This window comes from Leucoraja erinacea, chromosome 9, assembly GCF_028641065.1.
Source record: "Leucoraja erinacea ecotype New England chromosome 9, Leri_hhj_1, whole genome shotgun sequence".
Lineage (NCBI taxonomy): Eukaryota > Metazoa > Chordata > Chondrichthyes > Rajiformes > Rajidae > Leucoraja > Leucoraja erinaceus.
The window spans coordinates 46,267,600-46,281,972 of record NC_073385.1 but is presented as its reverse complement, the minus strand read 5'-3'; the positions used below and the strand labels follow the sequence as shown (position 1 = coordinate 46,281,972).

At 41.3% G+C, this 14,373-nt stretch overlaps 1 protein-coding gene across 1 annotated transcript in view; it reads left to right on the top strand.

Moving 5' to 3' along the window:
* The window catches only part of fmn1 (formin 1), a 314,864-nt gene that overhangs the window by 190,428 nt on the left and 110,063 nt on the right, over window positions 1–14,373 (top strand). Inside the window, 1 exon segment of the mRNA XM_055640724.1 lies at window positions 7,393–7,485. Within this exon segment, the coding sequence (XP_055496699.1) occupies window positions 7,393–7,485 (93 nt within the window).

Below are 14,373 nucleotides of genomic sequence, written 5' to 3'. Positions count from 1 at the left end.
AGATTATGCTTCCTCAGCTGCCGCAGGAAGTACATCTGTTGTGCCTTTTTGACAGTGGAGTCGATGGTAGCCCCCCACTTGAGGTCCTTGGAGATGATGGTTCCCAGGAACTTAAAAAACTCCACAGATGTGACTGTGGTGTTTTTGATGGTGAGTGGGGTGAGAGGAGGGGAGCTCTCCTAAAGTCTACAATCAATTCCACTGTCTCAAGAGCATTGAGCTCCAGTTGTTGCTATGGCACCAGGATGCCAGCTGCGACACTTCCTGTCTGTAGGCAGTTTCCTCCCCATCCTGGATCAGTCCAATCAAGGTTGTGTCGTCCGCAAACTTGAGAAGCTTGACAGAGGAGTCAGTGGAGGTGCAGTCATTGGTGGAGAGGGGAGAGTACGCAGCCTTGTGGCGCTCTTATGCTGAGGGTTTGCGGGTCCGATGTGCTTTCCCACCCTCACATGCTGCTTCCTGTCAGGAAGCTGGTGATCCACTGACAGAGGGGTTCAGGCACAGTCAACTCGGAAAGTTTGGCATGTAGTAGTTCTGGCACAATGGCGTTGAATGCAGAGCTAAAATCAACAAGCAAAATCCTCACATAGGTACCCTGGCAGTTTAGGTGCTGGAGGATGAAGTGCAGGCCCAGGTTGACTGCGTCTTCCACAGATCTATTGGCCCAATATGCAAATTGCAGAGGGTCCAACAGAGGGTTTGCGATATTTTTCAGCTTGGCCAGCACAAGCCTTTCAAGGGTTTTCATGACTACAGAGGTCAGTCCGACAGGCCTGTAGTCTGCAAGACCAGTAATCCTTACCTTTTTAGGTACAGGGACAATAGTGGAGACTTTGAAGCAGGCAGGGACAGTACAGGTTTGCAGGGACTGGTTGAAAATATCTGTGTAGAACAGTGCCAGTTGTTCGCCACAGAGCTTGAGAGTAGGGGGGGAAACATTGTCCGGTCCTGGAGATTTCCAGCTTTTCTGTCTTCTGAAAAGCCTCTCCACCTCTTCTATTTTTATTGTTGTTGATGGAGAAGTGATGTTGTGCAGCACGGAGGGTGTGGGTAATTGGGTGTTGTGGTGATTTGAGAGGGGTGGGTGGGAAAGGGTCCAGTCTTTTCAGACTGGAGTCTTGCTTTACTTATGTGTGAAGTGGGGAATGGGGAGGACTGGGTGTAGAAGGGCCCAGTCTTTTCAGACTGGAGTCTTGCTTTAAGTGGGTGTGAAGTGTTGGTTGGGGTGGGTGCAGAAGGATCCATTCTTTGCAGACTGGGGTCTGGCTGTGTTTGTTGGGGAGGCGAAGAGGGGGTACCAGGGTTACATTTCTGCTTGTCAAACTTGCAGTAGAACTCATTCAGGTCGTTGGTCAGCTCACGATTGTCCAGAGAGAGGGGTGCTTTCCTCTTGTAGCTGGTGATTTCTTGCAAGCCCTTCCAAACTGAAGAAGAGTCACTGGCTGAGAATTTGCTTCTCAACTTCTCAGAGTACCTTTCCCTGGCAGCTCTAATTCCTCTTCTCAGCTTGTAATTGGCCTGCCTGTAGAGGTCTGCATCCCCGCTCCTGTAGGCCTCCTCTTTAGGCTGTCGGAGCTGTCTGGGTTCTGCAGTGAACCAGGGCTTGTTGTTGTTGAACCAGGTCTGGGTCCTAGTTGGAATGCAACTGTCCTCACAAAAGCTGACATATGATGATACAGTGTCCGTATACTCATCGAGGCTTGGGGTTGCTTCCCTGAACACATTCCAATCTGTGCAGTCAAAGCAGGAGTGTCAGTTCTCAATAATAATAATAATAATAATAAATTTTATTTATGGGCGCCTTTCAAGAGTCTCAAGGACACCTTACAAAAATTTAGCAGGTAGAGGAAAAACATGTAAGGGGAATGAAATAAATAGTACAGACATGACTAGTACACAAAGTAAAGCCAGAATTCAATACAAAACACAATATGAGGCAATTAATGCACATATGAAAAGGGAGGGGGACGTGGGGCTAAGGATAGGCAGAGGTGAAGAGATGGGTCTTGAGGCAGGACTGGAAGATGGTGAGGGACACAGAATTGCGGATCAGTTGGGGGAGGGAGTTCCAGAGCCTGGGAGCTGCCCTGGAGAAGGCTCTGTCCCCAAAACTGCGGAGGTTGGATGTGAATGGAGAGGAGACTGGCTGATGTGGATCTGAGGGACCGTGAGGGTTGGTAGGGGAGAGGAGGTCAGTGAGATATGGGGGGTGGGGACAGATGGTGGAGGGCTTTGTAGTTGAGGACCAGGATATTGTAGTTGATCCGGTGGGAGATGGGAAGCCAGTGAAGTTGTTTGAAGACTGGAGTGATGTGATGCCAATTTGGTGTGGGTGATGAGTCAAAGCAGGACCAGTGTCATGTAGGTCAAGCTGCCCAAGGAGAAGTGAGCTGCAGTAGTCCAGTCTTTTTGAAGGCATGGATGAGTCTTTCACAGCGGGAGGTGTGAGCAGGGTCTGAGTTTGGCGATGCCTGTGGAAATGAAAGAAGGAGGTTTTAATGACATGGTGGATGTGAGGCTCAAGAGAGAGGGTAGAATCAAAGATCACGGCAAGGTTGCGGGCCTGGGGAGATGAGGAGACAGTGGTGCCGTCGATGGTGAGAGTGGGGTTATTGATTTTGCTGAGTGTGGATTTGGAGCCTATGAGGAGGAAGTCTGTCTTATCGTTGTTGAGTTTGAGGAGTTATGTGGCCCCGTCGATTTGGGTTATTGCTATCTGTCTTATCGTTGTTGAGAGAGACCCAGACCCACAGGAGTTGATATGGGACAGAGGGATTGTGGGGGGATTTGGTGCCGAGGTAGATCTGGTGGTCACGGCATAATAGTGGAACCAGGTGAAGTGGCGGAGTATCTGACCAAGGGGGAGGATGTAGATGATGAAGAGGAGGGGGCCGAGTCTTGGGGAACGCCTTGAGTGACTGTGGCTGTAGGAGGTGTGGTTGTGGAGAGAGATGAAGTCTGTTGGAAAGGTAGAACAGCCAGCTGAGTGCAGAGCCTTCAATGCCGAGGTCTTTGAGTCTGGTGATCGGGATGTTATGGTTTGTATAGAAGGCTGCGCTCAGGTCGAGGAGGAAGGATGTTGAGGGAACAATGTCAGCAGAGGTGAGGAGGTCGTTGAGGACTTTGGGAGAGCAGTTTCTGTGCTATGGAGGGGCGAAAGCCAGATTACCCTTCAGTTAGGTACCTGGTCACGCGAGAGGTTGGAATGAAGTTGCGCCGCACGTACGCTCCAGGGTTTTTGAAAGAAAGGGGGGGGATTGGGGGGTTAATGAGAGAGGAGGGATCCAGACCAGGTTTCTTTAAGAATAAAGCAGCAGTTTTGAAAATTCTCAATTCCTTGGACAGTGAGGAGTTGAAGAGATTGAGTTAGGGGGCAGAGCAACAAAACACATTCCAATCCGACAGTCAAAGCAGGATTGTCAGTTCTCAATGCCCTCGCTTGTCCACCTTTTTGCTGTTCTGACCACAAGCTTAGCAGATTTTAATTTCTGCCTGTAGGTCGGAATAAGGTGAACTAGACAATGATCAGAGAGACCCAGACCCACCTGGGGAAGTCCGGGAAGTCACTCTCTACCCTCATTACCTGGTCAGCGAGTTGCGTTTGCGCCTTACCTACGCAGGCATGGGGGGGGATGTAAACTCCAGCGAGAATAAAGGAGTTAAAATTCTCTCGGAGAGTAGAAGTGATTGGGAGAGCAGAAATTTGACAGTACCGTGATGCCGCTGCACCAGTCCAGCAAGGAAGGCAACTGCAAAGTTAGCATTTATTTAGAGAGGATTAGAATATAAAAAGACATGGATGTAATGCTGAGCCATTATTAGGCACTGGTCAGACTGCATTTGTAGTATTGTGCGTAGTTTTGGGCTCCATATCTGAAGAAGGATGTGTTGGCATTTGAGAGGATCCAGACAATGCTTACAAGAATGATCCTGGGATGGTTGGGTTAACGTATGATGAGCGTTATATATTATCATGTAACGTATATGATAACATATAACGTATATATGACAGGCACTGTCCCTGTACTCTCTGGAATTTAGAATGATGAGGGGACCTTTAATTGAAACTTACCAACTGGTAAAAGGCCTGGATAGAGTGGATGTGGAGAGGATGTTTCCACAAGTGGGAGAGTCTAGGATCAGACTTGCACAGCCTCAGAATAAAGGGACATACCTTCAGAATGAGGATGAGGTGGAATTTCTTTAGTCAGCTGGTGTTGAATCTGTAGAATTTATTACCACAGATAGCTGTGGAGACCAAGTCACTGGGTATTTTTAAAGCGGAGATTGACAGATTCCTGATTAATAAGGGTGTCGAATATTATGGGGAGAAGGCGGAAGAATAGGGTTTAGAAGGAAAGATAGATCAGCCATGATTGAATGGCAGAGTAGATTTGATGGGCCAAATGGCCTAATTCTGCTCCTATGACACGAACATGGGAAGAGTCGGATAAGTATCCAATGCATGGTGCATAATTTATTGTGAATGAGTGCAGACTGACAATCCAGTTAGTTACAGAGGTACTCTTGCATGAAAGAGACAAGCATATGAAGATGCAAGTGCATTGCACTTCTTAATGGTCTAGTTCAGCATCAACACGGAAGGAAGTTGAGAAAACTGGCAGAATCTCCTTGGAACCCAGCTTTCTCTATCACATTGGAGAGTCTGCTGCACACCAAAAAAAGATTTCATAGGCAATTGAGGCATGTAGACTATATGTTGTGTTTCACTCCTTTTTCCATTTCTGTAATGGAACTTTGTCTATTTTGCTCTCTCATCCAAGTGGCTATTTTCCATCATTGTGACACCATGTTTTCCTCAATGTAGAGAAAAGACAGATGAATAACATGAGCTAATCTTACAAATCCACGCTGATTCTGGGGCTTCTGTTCAACTCAACTGCAGTTGAGAGTTAGGTTCCTCATTCAATGTTTCTCTACTCTTACTTGATACCCGTTATCAACATGGAAATAATCACCTGTGGACAAAGCAGACTGGAGAAGACGCTTCCTGAATGATTTGAAAGGGTCACTTGGAATGATGTTCTTTGGCAATCCTGATCTCACTGTTGCAAGCAGAATATCATGTACCACCATGAATATGCATGTATTCAGTACATTTTAACATATTAAAACATCCCAAGCCATTTTGCACAACCACATTTAGGTAAAGCTTAACGCTGACGGTGGTAACGGTGGTAAACTTAAGATAGTTGATCAAAAGCTAGGTCAAAGTGGTGTTTTAAAGATGGCCCAAAAAGAGGAGGGAGAGATGAATGTTTAAGGAGAAATGTATAAGAGATAAGAACCTGGTAGGTGTAGGCATATGGGGGAATGAAGGGTAACTGCAGGTTTGAGTACCACAGGGATATTGGAAGAGGTTTCAAGAATAGGGAAGATCCCAGAGGAATTTAACACAAGATTGAGTGCCTGGGTCAATGTAATTTGACAGGCAAGTTGGAACATGTGTGATAAGATGCAGGTAGCAGATTTCATTCGGGATTCAGGGCAGAAATAAAGAAAAAGAAAGTATTACATAAATATCCACTGGTTCTTTCATGGAAGAGATTTTAAATTGTAACTTTGAGAATCCCATGCCAAAAAAGATAAAGACATGCATAGCATAGAATTTATTAAGAATAAATCAGCATTTCATATTTGGTTTATTTCCTTAATTGGGGAGATGCTTGGAGCACATTTTTAAAGATGTTTTTAAAATCAGTTTGAATTTTCATTGAAAAAGTAAAAAAATAACATTTCCTTTTATTAGGAACAAAATAAAGGATCAGTAAGTTTTAATTATTCAGTGGAGAGGCTCATTTAAGGTTATTATTCAGTTTTTTCCAGGAAAGCTCTGCAGAATATAAAGAAAACCCTGGCAGATACCCAGAATAAAGAAAAAGTTTAGAAACAAAATCTCCATGTTTTTGGAGTAGGAAGAGTTTTTCTTTAAAGGTAGAATATATATTTGAAATAAAGCAGGATTTAAAGGAAAGAGTGAACTTCAAGATTAGTTTCAGGTTGTTCAATTAAAGAGCAGACATGGAATAAATAAATGGCTTTCACATGTAAACCCTGACATACATTAATGATAAGTGTTTCCTATACATTTGAAATAGTTACAACTCTAAAACTTGTTTGTAAATTTTACTAGATTGATAAATGTTCATATGGATAATTCATACTGAACAATTCAACAAATACCAAAAATATTTTAAGCGATACACATTTAAAAACATTTTATAAAATATTATGCAGTGTGGCCAATGATATTCTGGAAGAAATTCATCTTTGGTCAGCTAGGCTAACCATACATGCATTTTCCGTGACAACCACAGTAATTTCTGCATAATCATCTCTACTACATTGTTTGAAACAGAACATGTGGATATGGATATAACTATCAGCAGATAATCATCCATGCATTTAGTTATACTAGCTAAGATAATTTTCCCTTCTTACAAGAATAATCTCTGAAACTGGTGACATAGGTGGAAGGGATGGTGAAGAAGGCATTCGGCACACTTTACTTTCATTGGTCAGTGCAAGTTGGGAAATCATGTCCAGCTGTACGTACAGGTGAGACCACACTTGGAGCATGTGTGCAGTTTTGTTCGAAGAATATTATAAAGCTAGTTATAGTGCAAAAAAAGATTCACAAGGATGTTGCTGAAATCAACAACTTAAGTTATCAGGAGAGACTGGATAGTTTGGCTGGGACGCTTTGTCTTTGGAGTTTAAGAGGCTATGCAGGACCTTTCTAGAGATATACAAGATCATGAAGGACATAGATAAGGTGAGTAGTCAGTCATTTTTCCCCAGAGTAGGGGAGTCTCAAGCAAGAGGGCATAGATTTCAGTTGAGATGGAAATGATTGAGAGAAAACCTGTATGGCAAGTTTTTCACATCGAGGGTTGTGGAATGAGCTGTCAGATGATGTGGTAGAGGTGTGTAAAAGTACAACATTTAAAATACATTTAGACAGGTGCGTGAATAGAAAAGGGATATGGGCAAAATGCAAAAAACTGTGACTAGCTCAGATGAGCTCCTAGATTAGCAAGGACAAATTGGGCTGAAGGTCCTGTTTCTATGCTATATAACTAAAACCATATGACTTTAATTTGTTTTTCTTTTCTTGTATATATTGCAGTACTTTTTACAATTTAAACAATTTATTAAGTAACATTTAAAAATAGCAATATATTTAATGTCGGACACTGTTTTAATAAAGACACTGATTTTTCTTCATTTCGCTACAGGTTTAATATTTCTTGGACTTCTGCTGAACATACCTTTGGTAATTGTTTGTACGATTTAGAATAAATATTGTAACCTTGATAAATTATTGTGTTTTGAAAACTAAATCTTTTGTGTTGATTGATGTATTTTCAGCATGTGAGAAAGAAACAGTTCTTGTATGCCAACATTCATCAGAGCAAGATCTCCAGCCTTTCAAAGAAAAAATGGAAGCATTTATTCAAAATGGCAAGTACACTTTTATACAACCTGTACAGTGAAATGTAAATCAATTATCCCACATTCACAATGACATTTTCGACCTGAACATTGTATGTTAGGAAATCCTCTGGTTTCTGTAAATGTGAAAGATTATTGCTTGGATTTTGTTAGAGTTTTTTTTTTTTGACACTTCCACATGGAATTGCTCACATTTACCCAAACAAAGCTGTGATTTCCAGGACCTATCTAAGAATCCAGAATGCCTGAGCTCTGCCAGCAATTTCTCAGCTGCCTCATTGCCGTCCAACAGTGAAGCAGATGTTCGCCAGCACTGCACTGGGGGACAGAAGAAACTGCAGATGCAGGATGTTAGGTTAAAAAAAAGCTGCTGAAGGAACTCAGTAGGTCAGGCAGCGTCTGTGAAGGGAACCAATCAGATTATGTTTCGGTTTGGGACCATTCTTCAGTTTGTTTCTTGCATTGGGGTATTTGATCTCCGATTCTGCAGTGATTCAATGAGGTTTGTTTGGCTACAAGTAAGAAATGAGAGAAGATATTGATAGGTTGTTTTCTATATTGTTTTTTATTATTTGAAAGAGTTTTTAGGTTTTCTAAATTTTAAAAAAGTTTTCAATTTTAATTGTTTACTAGACCAAGTGCAGACCCGTTGGGTCTGTTCCTCCAATGTGCGGATGTGAGGGGGGGGGGGCGGGGGCAGGGGGGGGGAGGGGCGGCTTGTGGCATCACATACACTAACTACCACCCCGCACACACGCTAACTACCCCGCTTTATATTATATTAATACTATTAATTTGCTCCTTTTACCCCATAACCGCCCTATCCACTGACGCATAGTCCCCAACTCGCAGGCGCGTCTAGAGGGGGAGGGGGGGTAGAGAGTGAGGGCAGAGAGAGAATGGGGGAAGACAGAGAGAAAGGGACAGAGCCAGAAGGGCAAGAGACAGAGGGAGAGGGGGTGGAAGGGAGGAGGAGAGGACGGGTGAGTGAGTGGGGAGGGGGGGGGAGGAGGGGAGACTGAGATGGGGAGAGAGTGGGGAGGGGGAGATGGGGAGAGAGTGGGGAGGGGAGAGATGAGAGTGGGGAGGGGAGGGGGGAGATGGGGAGAGAGGGGGAGAGGGGGAGGAGAGGGAGAGAGGGGGGGAGGGGGAGAGAGGGGAGGGGGAGGGCAGGGAGGTTGAAGGGGGGTTGACAGGGGTAGGGGGAAGGGGGGTGATAGATGGGGAGGGGGGGGGGGAAGGGTGGGTGAGGGATAGAGAGGGGAGGGGGAGGTGAGAGGAGAGGGAGATGGGGGAGAGGCGAGGGGAGGGGGGGGAGGGGGGAGGGGGGGGGGGAGCAAGAGTGGAGGGGAGAGAGGGAGAGAGAGAGAGAGAGAGGAGAGGAGGAGGGGGGGCGAGCGAGAAGGGGGAGTGGGGGAAAGGCACGGGGGTGGAAGGGAGTGAGGGGGAGAGATCTCCCACCCCTGTCCCATTGTGATATCGTATGTAAATGAGATCCATTGTGATTGGACATCTATGAGGTGGCACTGTGACTCATGCAGCAATTTGATTTTAAATTTTTTTGATGGTTTGTGAACAATTTTATTCAAAATCTGGGGAAATAATTGACCAAATCTAGATACAGTGTGGAAACAGGCCCTTCGTCCCATCGAGACCGCTCCGACCAGCGATCACCCATCCACTAGTTCTATCCTATACATTAGGGACAATTTACAGAGGCCAATTAACCTGCAAACCTGCCAATGAAGAAATGGCACAATTTAAAAAAATTAAAAAAAATTACCTATGTTGTCACTTTAAACACAGATGATAAAGCAACAAAACCAGATCTGTCCTTATAGCCTTGAACCTTGGCCAGGAAAATTCAAATGATTCTAAAATTGCTTCATGAAAATAAGAATTAAGAGGTTAGCATTCTAATGTATTTGCTCAAAGTATCAGTCATTGTTACTTTGTTGACAACCGCTTTTGTTGAACAAGATTTTAATCATGATATTAATCCTGGTAGGGTTACTGAGTCACCATGACGTTCTTGGCTTATGATCCTTTTACTGTTTTTCTGGTATTTCTAGGCAAACTAATATCACCTTTTAAATCTGCATGTTCAATTAATTAATGCGCACTGTAAATCTCATCCAAAGAAAATAAACATAATTACTGTTAAAATTATATTCCCACAAGATCTGTACATAGCATACATTCCAATAAATCTAACAGGAATTCTTCAGATGAATGCCTGCAAATGAAATATATTCATCAGTGTGTATGCAAAGACCAATTTGTTTTGTTTTTAACATGTGCACAATGTTAGAAATTTGTTCCCAGTTGAATAGGTTAAGTATGATAAACAATGTTTCTCTCCCCTTCTGAATCTCAATCATGTTTACTTCATTGAAAACAAATTTCCAGCGAGAAGTACAATGGCGTGTGCTATTGTATCACATCTTATCTGTTGTTAGTTAGTAAGTGGACTTTCTAAGGCAGCAAATGATCAAATATAAAAGTAGAAGCATGGAACTGCAGATGCTAGTTTAAAGAATAAGCCACAAAGTGCTGGAGTAACTTAACGGGTCAAGCAGCATCCCTGGAGAACATGGATAGGTAACATATTGGGCCATTAGCCATCTTCAGGCTGATTTGCTAGGGGGTAGGGGTAGGAAAGAAAACTAGAAAAGAGGAGTGGCAGGACAAAAAAGGGGAAAGGGGAGGGGAATACAAAATATAAATGTGGGTCATAAATAGATATAATCCTTTGGTGTTTTTCCAAAATTATACATAAGATAAGCATATTTCATTTATTCAACATCTCAAGCTGACCAATAAATAGCAATGTTACAATTTTGAGATTTAAAAAATCAAGTCTTTAATTTATCCCATCAGATAAAGCATAAAAAGAAATTTAATTTGACACCTAATTCACTTCCATATCTTCAGTATTAAAAAAGTTATGGCCATTTTCATACTCGGACATTGGCATCTTGTTCCCTATTGCTTTTTCATTGACAACACAAAAGCTGTGATCGAGAACATTTTAAAGCCCATAACTTTCTTAAAATTTAAGAGAACTGAAAGAAATTTTCAGTTATTATAGATTGAAGCATTCTGAAACAAATATGAAACAATCTTACTTAGATGACTTGAAATTAAAGCATATAATTAGTTAGTTACCTAATTGTAGCTAATTACAACATTCAATTGCTAGATCTAAACATCTATCCATTTCTTAAGAATAGATTAACATTTTTAAATAGCCGAAGTGTCCAAATAACATTCACACAAGAATTCACAATATAACATATTTTTTAAATCTCATTGTCATGGGTTTATAGGCCAAATGGAAGGAATTTAATGTTTAATACCTGTAAATTAATGGCCATTTAAATCAGCTTGCGAGTGGGATTTTCTGGAACAGGACCATTTGGAACGTTAAGGTTACGGTGAATTTAGTCCCCCATATCAGCAGCAAATACACTGCCGGTTCTTCGGGGGGAAAATCACCATTTTGCATCTTAAAATGTGAATTAAATGCATCTTAAGAAACACTTTTATACATAAAAATAAACTACATTCTTTTACCCGTCCCCTACATAAAATCCGGCCCCGTTGTCGGCATTGACGGCTTCAGAAGCTGATTTTAAAATCACTCCAGCGATTAACTTGTCGGGCGAATTTTTTTTTAAAACACACAGAACGGCCGTCGGAACGATTCTTTAGCAACATCTTGCACTCCAACAAAATATAATTCAGGACCAGGTCGGGAAAAAAACCCCGTTTTAACCCCCTCCCCCAAACATGCCAAAATTGCGCACACGGTGCAGTGGCAGAATTGCAGCGCCGCTGAAGGTAAGTATTGTAACATACCTACAATAAATTGTGGCTAGATTTTATGCGCGATAACGATCAGTGAAATACAGGACATACTGATGCAGACAGATCAATATTAGTAAGACAAAGATTTTAAATTCAATTTTTATGATTTACAATGTGATTCAGTAATATGTGGCATCCTTCCAATGTCTCCAGTAGTTTAAGGTAAACTTGAAGCGTAAGTGCAACCTACCTGCATAAATAAAAATCATAGAAAATGGATATGGAATGTGTTAACCCATGTTCTTTCATTGCTTGAAAATTAGTCCATTATGCTGCATGCTGTCCAGTGCCAAAGGTATTATTAATTGGTTGCACATATCTGGAAAAGGTCCAGTGTCTTAGGTAGCTGACATTGCTTAAATACAGCTTGAAGGAGAAGCACATTGCGGCTGCAAGTAGTGATAGGTATTTGTGAATACCAATGCTATATTATACTGTAGAATAGCTGAACTAGCACAAAAATAAAGTCCTCCAAAAATATCTGCGATTTTTAGAGTTGCCAGAAAAATCCAGCCACCATCCTAAAGAGTTGTTGGAATTTTATATCTTAATCGGGATGCTTCATTCCAATTAGTCTGTCTAGCTGTGCCAGATTAACACTGCATTGATTGGAATGTGGACGTAAAATAAAAGAGACAGGTCAAATCAGCTTTGCACATTATTTTTGTGCATTGCATGCAAGCAGTGGGTGCCACATTCACTCATGCAAACTTATTTAACAAGCTGGAAACTTAGGCACTTCCCAATGAAAGTGTACACATGTTTCTTGGACCTCCTTATTTAGTTTTAGTTGAAGTCTGTGGAATTTTCTGCCTCAGAGGGCGGTGGAGGCCGGTTCTCTGAATACTTTCAAGACAGAGCTAGATAGGACTCTTAAAGATAGCGGAGTCAGGGGATATGCGGAGAAGGCAGGAACGGGGTACTGATTGGGGATGATCAGCCATGATCACATTGAATGGTGGTGCTGGCTCGAAGGACCGAATGGCCTACTCCTGCTCCTATTGAGCTGTTGCATTTTTATAAAAAGGATCTAAATGCACTCAAAATGGACATTTTATGCTTTTATGAAAGAAAAAATATGTGTTTGAGCAGATACTGTGACAAAAACTTTTATGTTTCAAATATTTTATATGACAAATATGTTTAGAATAACTGTTAAACATAATAATCTGTACCATCTGGTGGGTTTACTCTGGTTACCACAAATCAGGTTGTAGAAAGTAATCATTGGGCAATTGAACACATTGTTCACAGATATGGCATATATATCGCCATTGCTGAGTTTTCAAATTGGTTTTCATTTATTTCAGTGCAGCTTAGTCTGGGCATTTTTTTCATTTACAAACAAAATAAGCCTGAGTTCATTTTGCTAAAGTTACATGTGAGGATTATCATCATCAGTGACCATCAATTCAGTGTATGATCATTGCAGCCACAACCTTATTATCTTGACTGTTCCCATGCTTTCTGTAGCATCAGCACCATAGAAGGTAGCTTAGTGATGCCCTGTTTAACCAAAATCTGTATCCTAAGGCTATAAACCAACATGTTAAACTAACTTTGGAACCAGCTACAAAAGGTCAAGACTTAATAACCAGTCTGTACATTGGTACCGGTGAATCATCCTCTAAAATATATTTTAAAATGTTTTCCAGGTCCCACGTTTGCAATTTCTGTAGCTTGTATTAGTTCTCATTAATGTGAAATTACAGACACCTTCTTCAAGATCTGTACAGATCCCCATAGTAGCAAAATTAGACCAGGGTCTTATTAATCGAGAAAGGCATTTGGAAACCTGTAGAAGAACACGAGAGTTTAAGAAATGGATTGGGAAATGTGGTTCAATAGATTTTGTGAAAATTTATAAATATGTAGAGATTTCAGGTAAGAACCAGAGAAATAAGCTCAATAGAATTAAATACTTATCGCAGTAACGGGGCGAATAGAAAGTAAAATGTCAGAATTCAAGGGGAAGAGCATTCAAGAAGAGGTATTTGATGAGAGAAGCTTAGGAAGATTTGATGGAGTAAAGCCATTGAGGGTTTAAGAGAAGGTTTTTAAAATTAACACACGAGATAGGTAATCGTTTCAGCAGGGATCTGGTGATTGACAAAACAGGATGATGTTGATGGATAAGTTACAGTATATGGTTAAAGCTTAGCATTGATCAAATGACCAACAATATGAATAATCTGGCTGAATCTGAGAGATTGACCAGGCTGGGCATTGGAATTTTAATCAGAAGCAAAGTCTATGATGGAGTCAATGATAATGGATTTTTCTTCACAATTCTGAGCTGAGATAAAATTAAAGCTTAGAATATTTGCTTCACTGGGATGAGTTAATAAGCCTTTCACTCTTGATTCACAGTTCACTGATTTGACGATGGGATGGGGTGGGGCACGAGCTAAAGATATTGGGCCAAGTCATTCAGCTCTTTATGTCATCCTAACATTGACCTGCTCTTTTTTTTTGTCTTGTTTATTAACCTGTGATTGATCTGTGCTGGTATATTAATTTATTAAGTCATCATTGTTGCTTAGAAAACCATCTGCTCAAAAAAATCTCATGTTGTGCAAGAAGACTTGTGCAAGGTAACTGTCTATAAATATATATTTTTATTTCAAATTGAATCTCATTCCAATCATACTTGATCTGTTAAACATTTAAAACATAAAATATAAAAATTGTGCTTTCTCATATTACAGTCTTTGAAAATTCTTCAATTTGATTAGTTGCATGCTCTGTTTGATGACATCAATGTTGCAGGACCCTCTGGGATGCTTTTGGATTGATGACTGATGGCAGACAATATAGGAAAGGGGGAAATCTATGCCACTGAAATGTCTAGATCTTTGCAGGTGTTTTTTTCCAAGTCATCATACTGTGTTATTTTGCTGCTAAAGGCAAAATCCAAGCCATTTTATTCTTTAACTGTTCTACTCATGTAGCCTTATAATTGGTTTCCATCTATTTCTTTCTCTGTTTTCTACACATATCATGTCCATTGTACGCCTGTTTATTTAT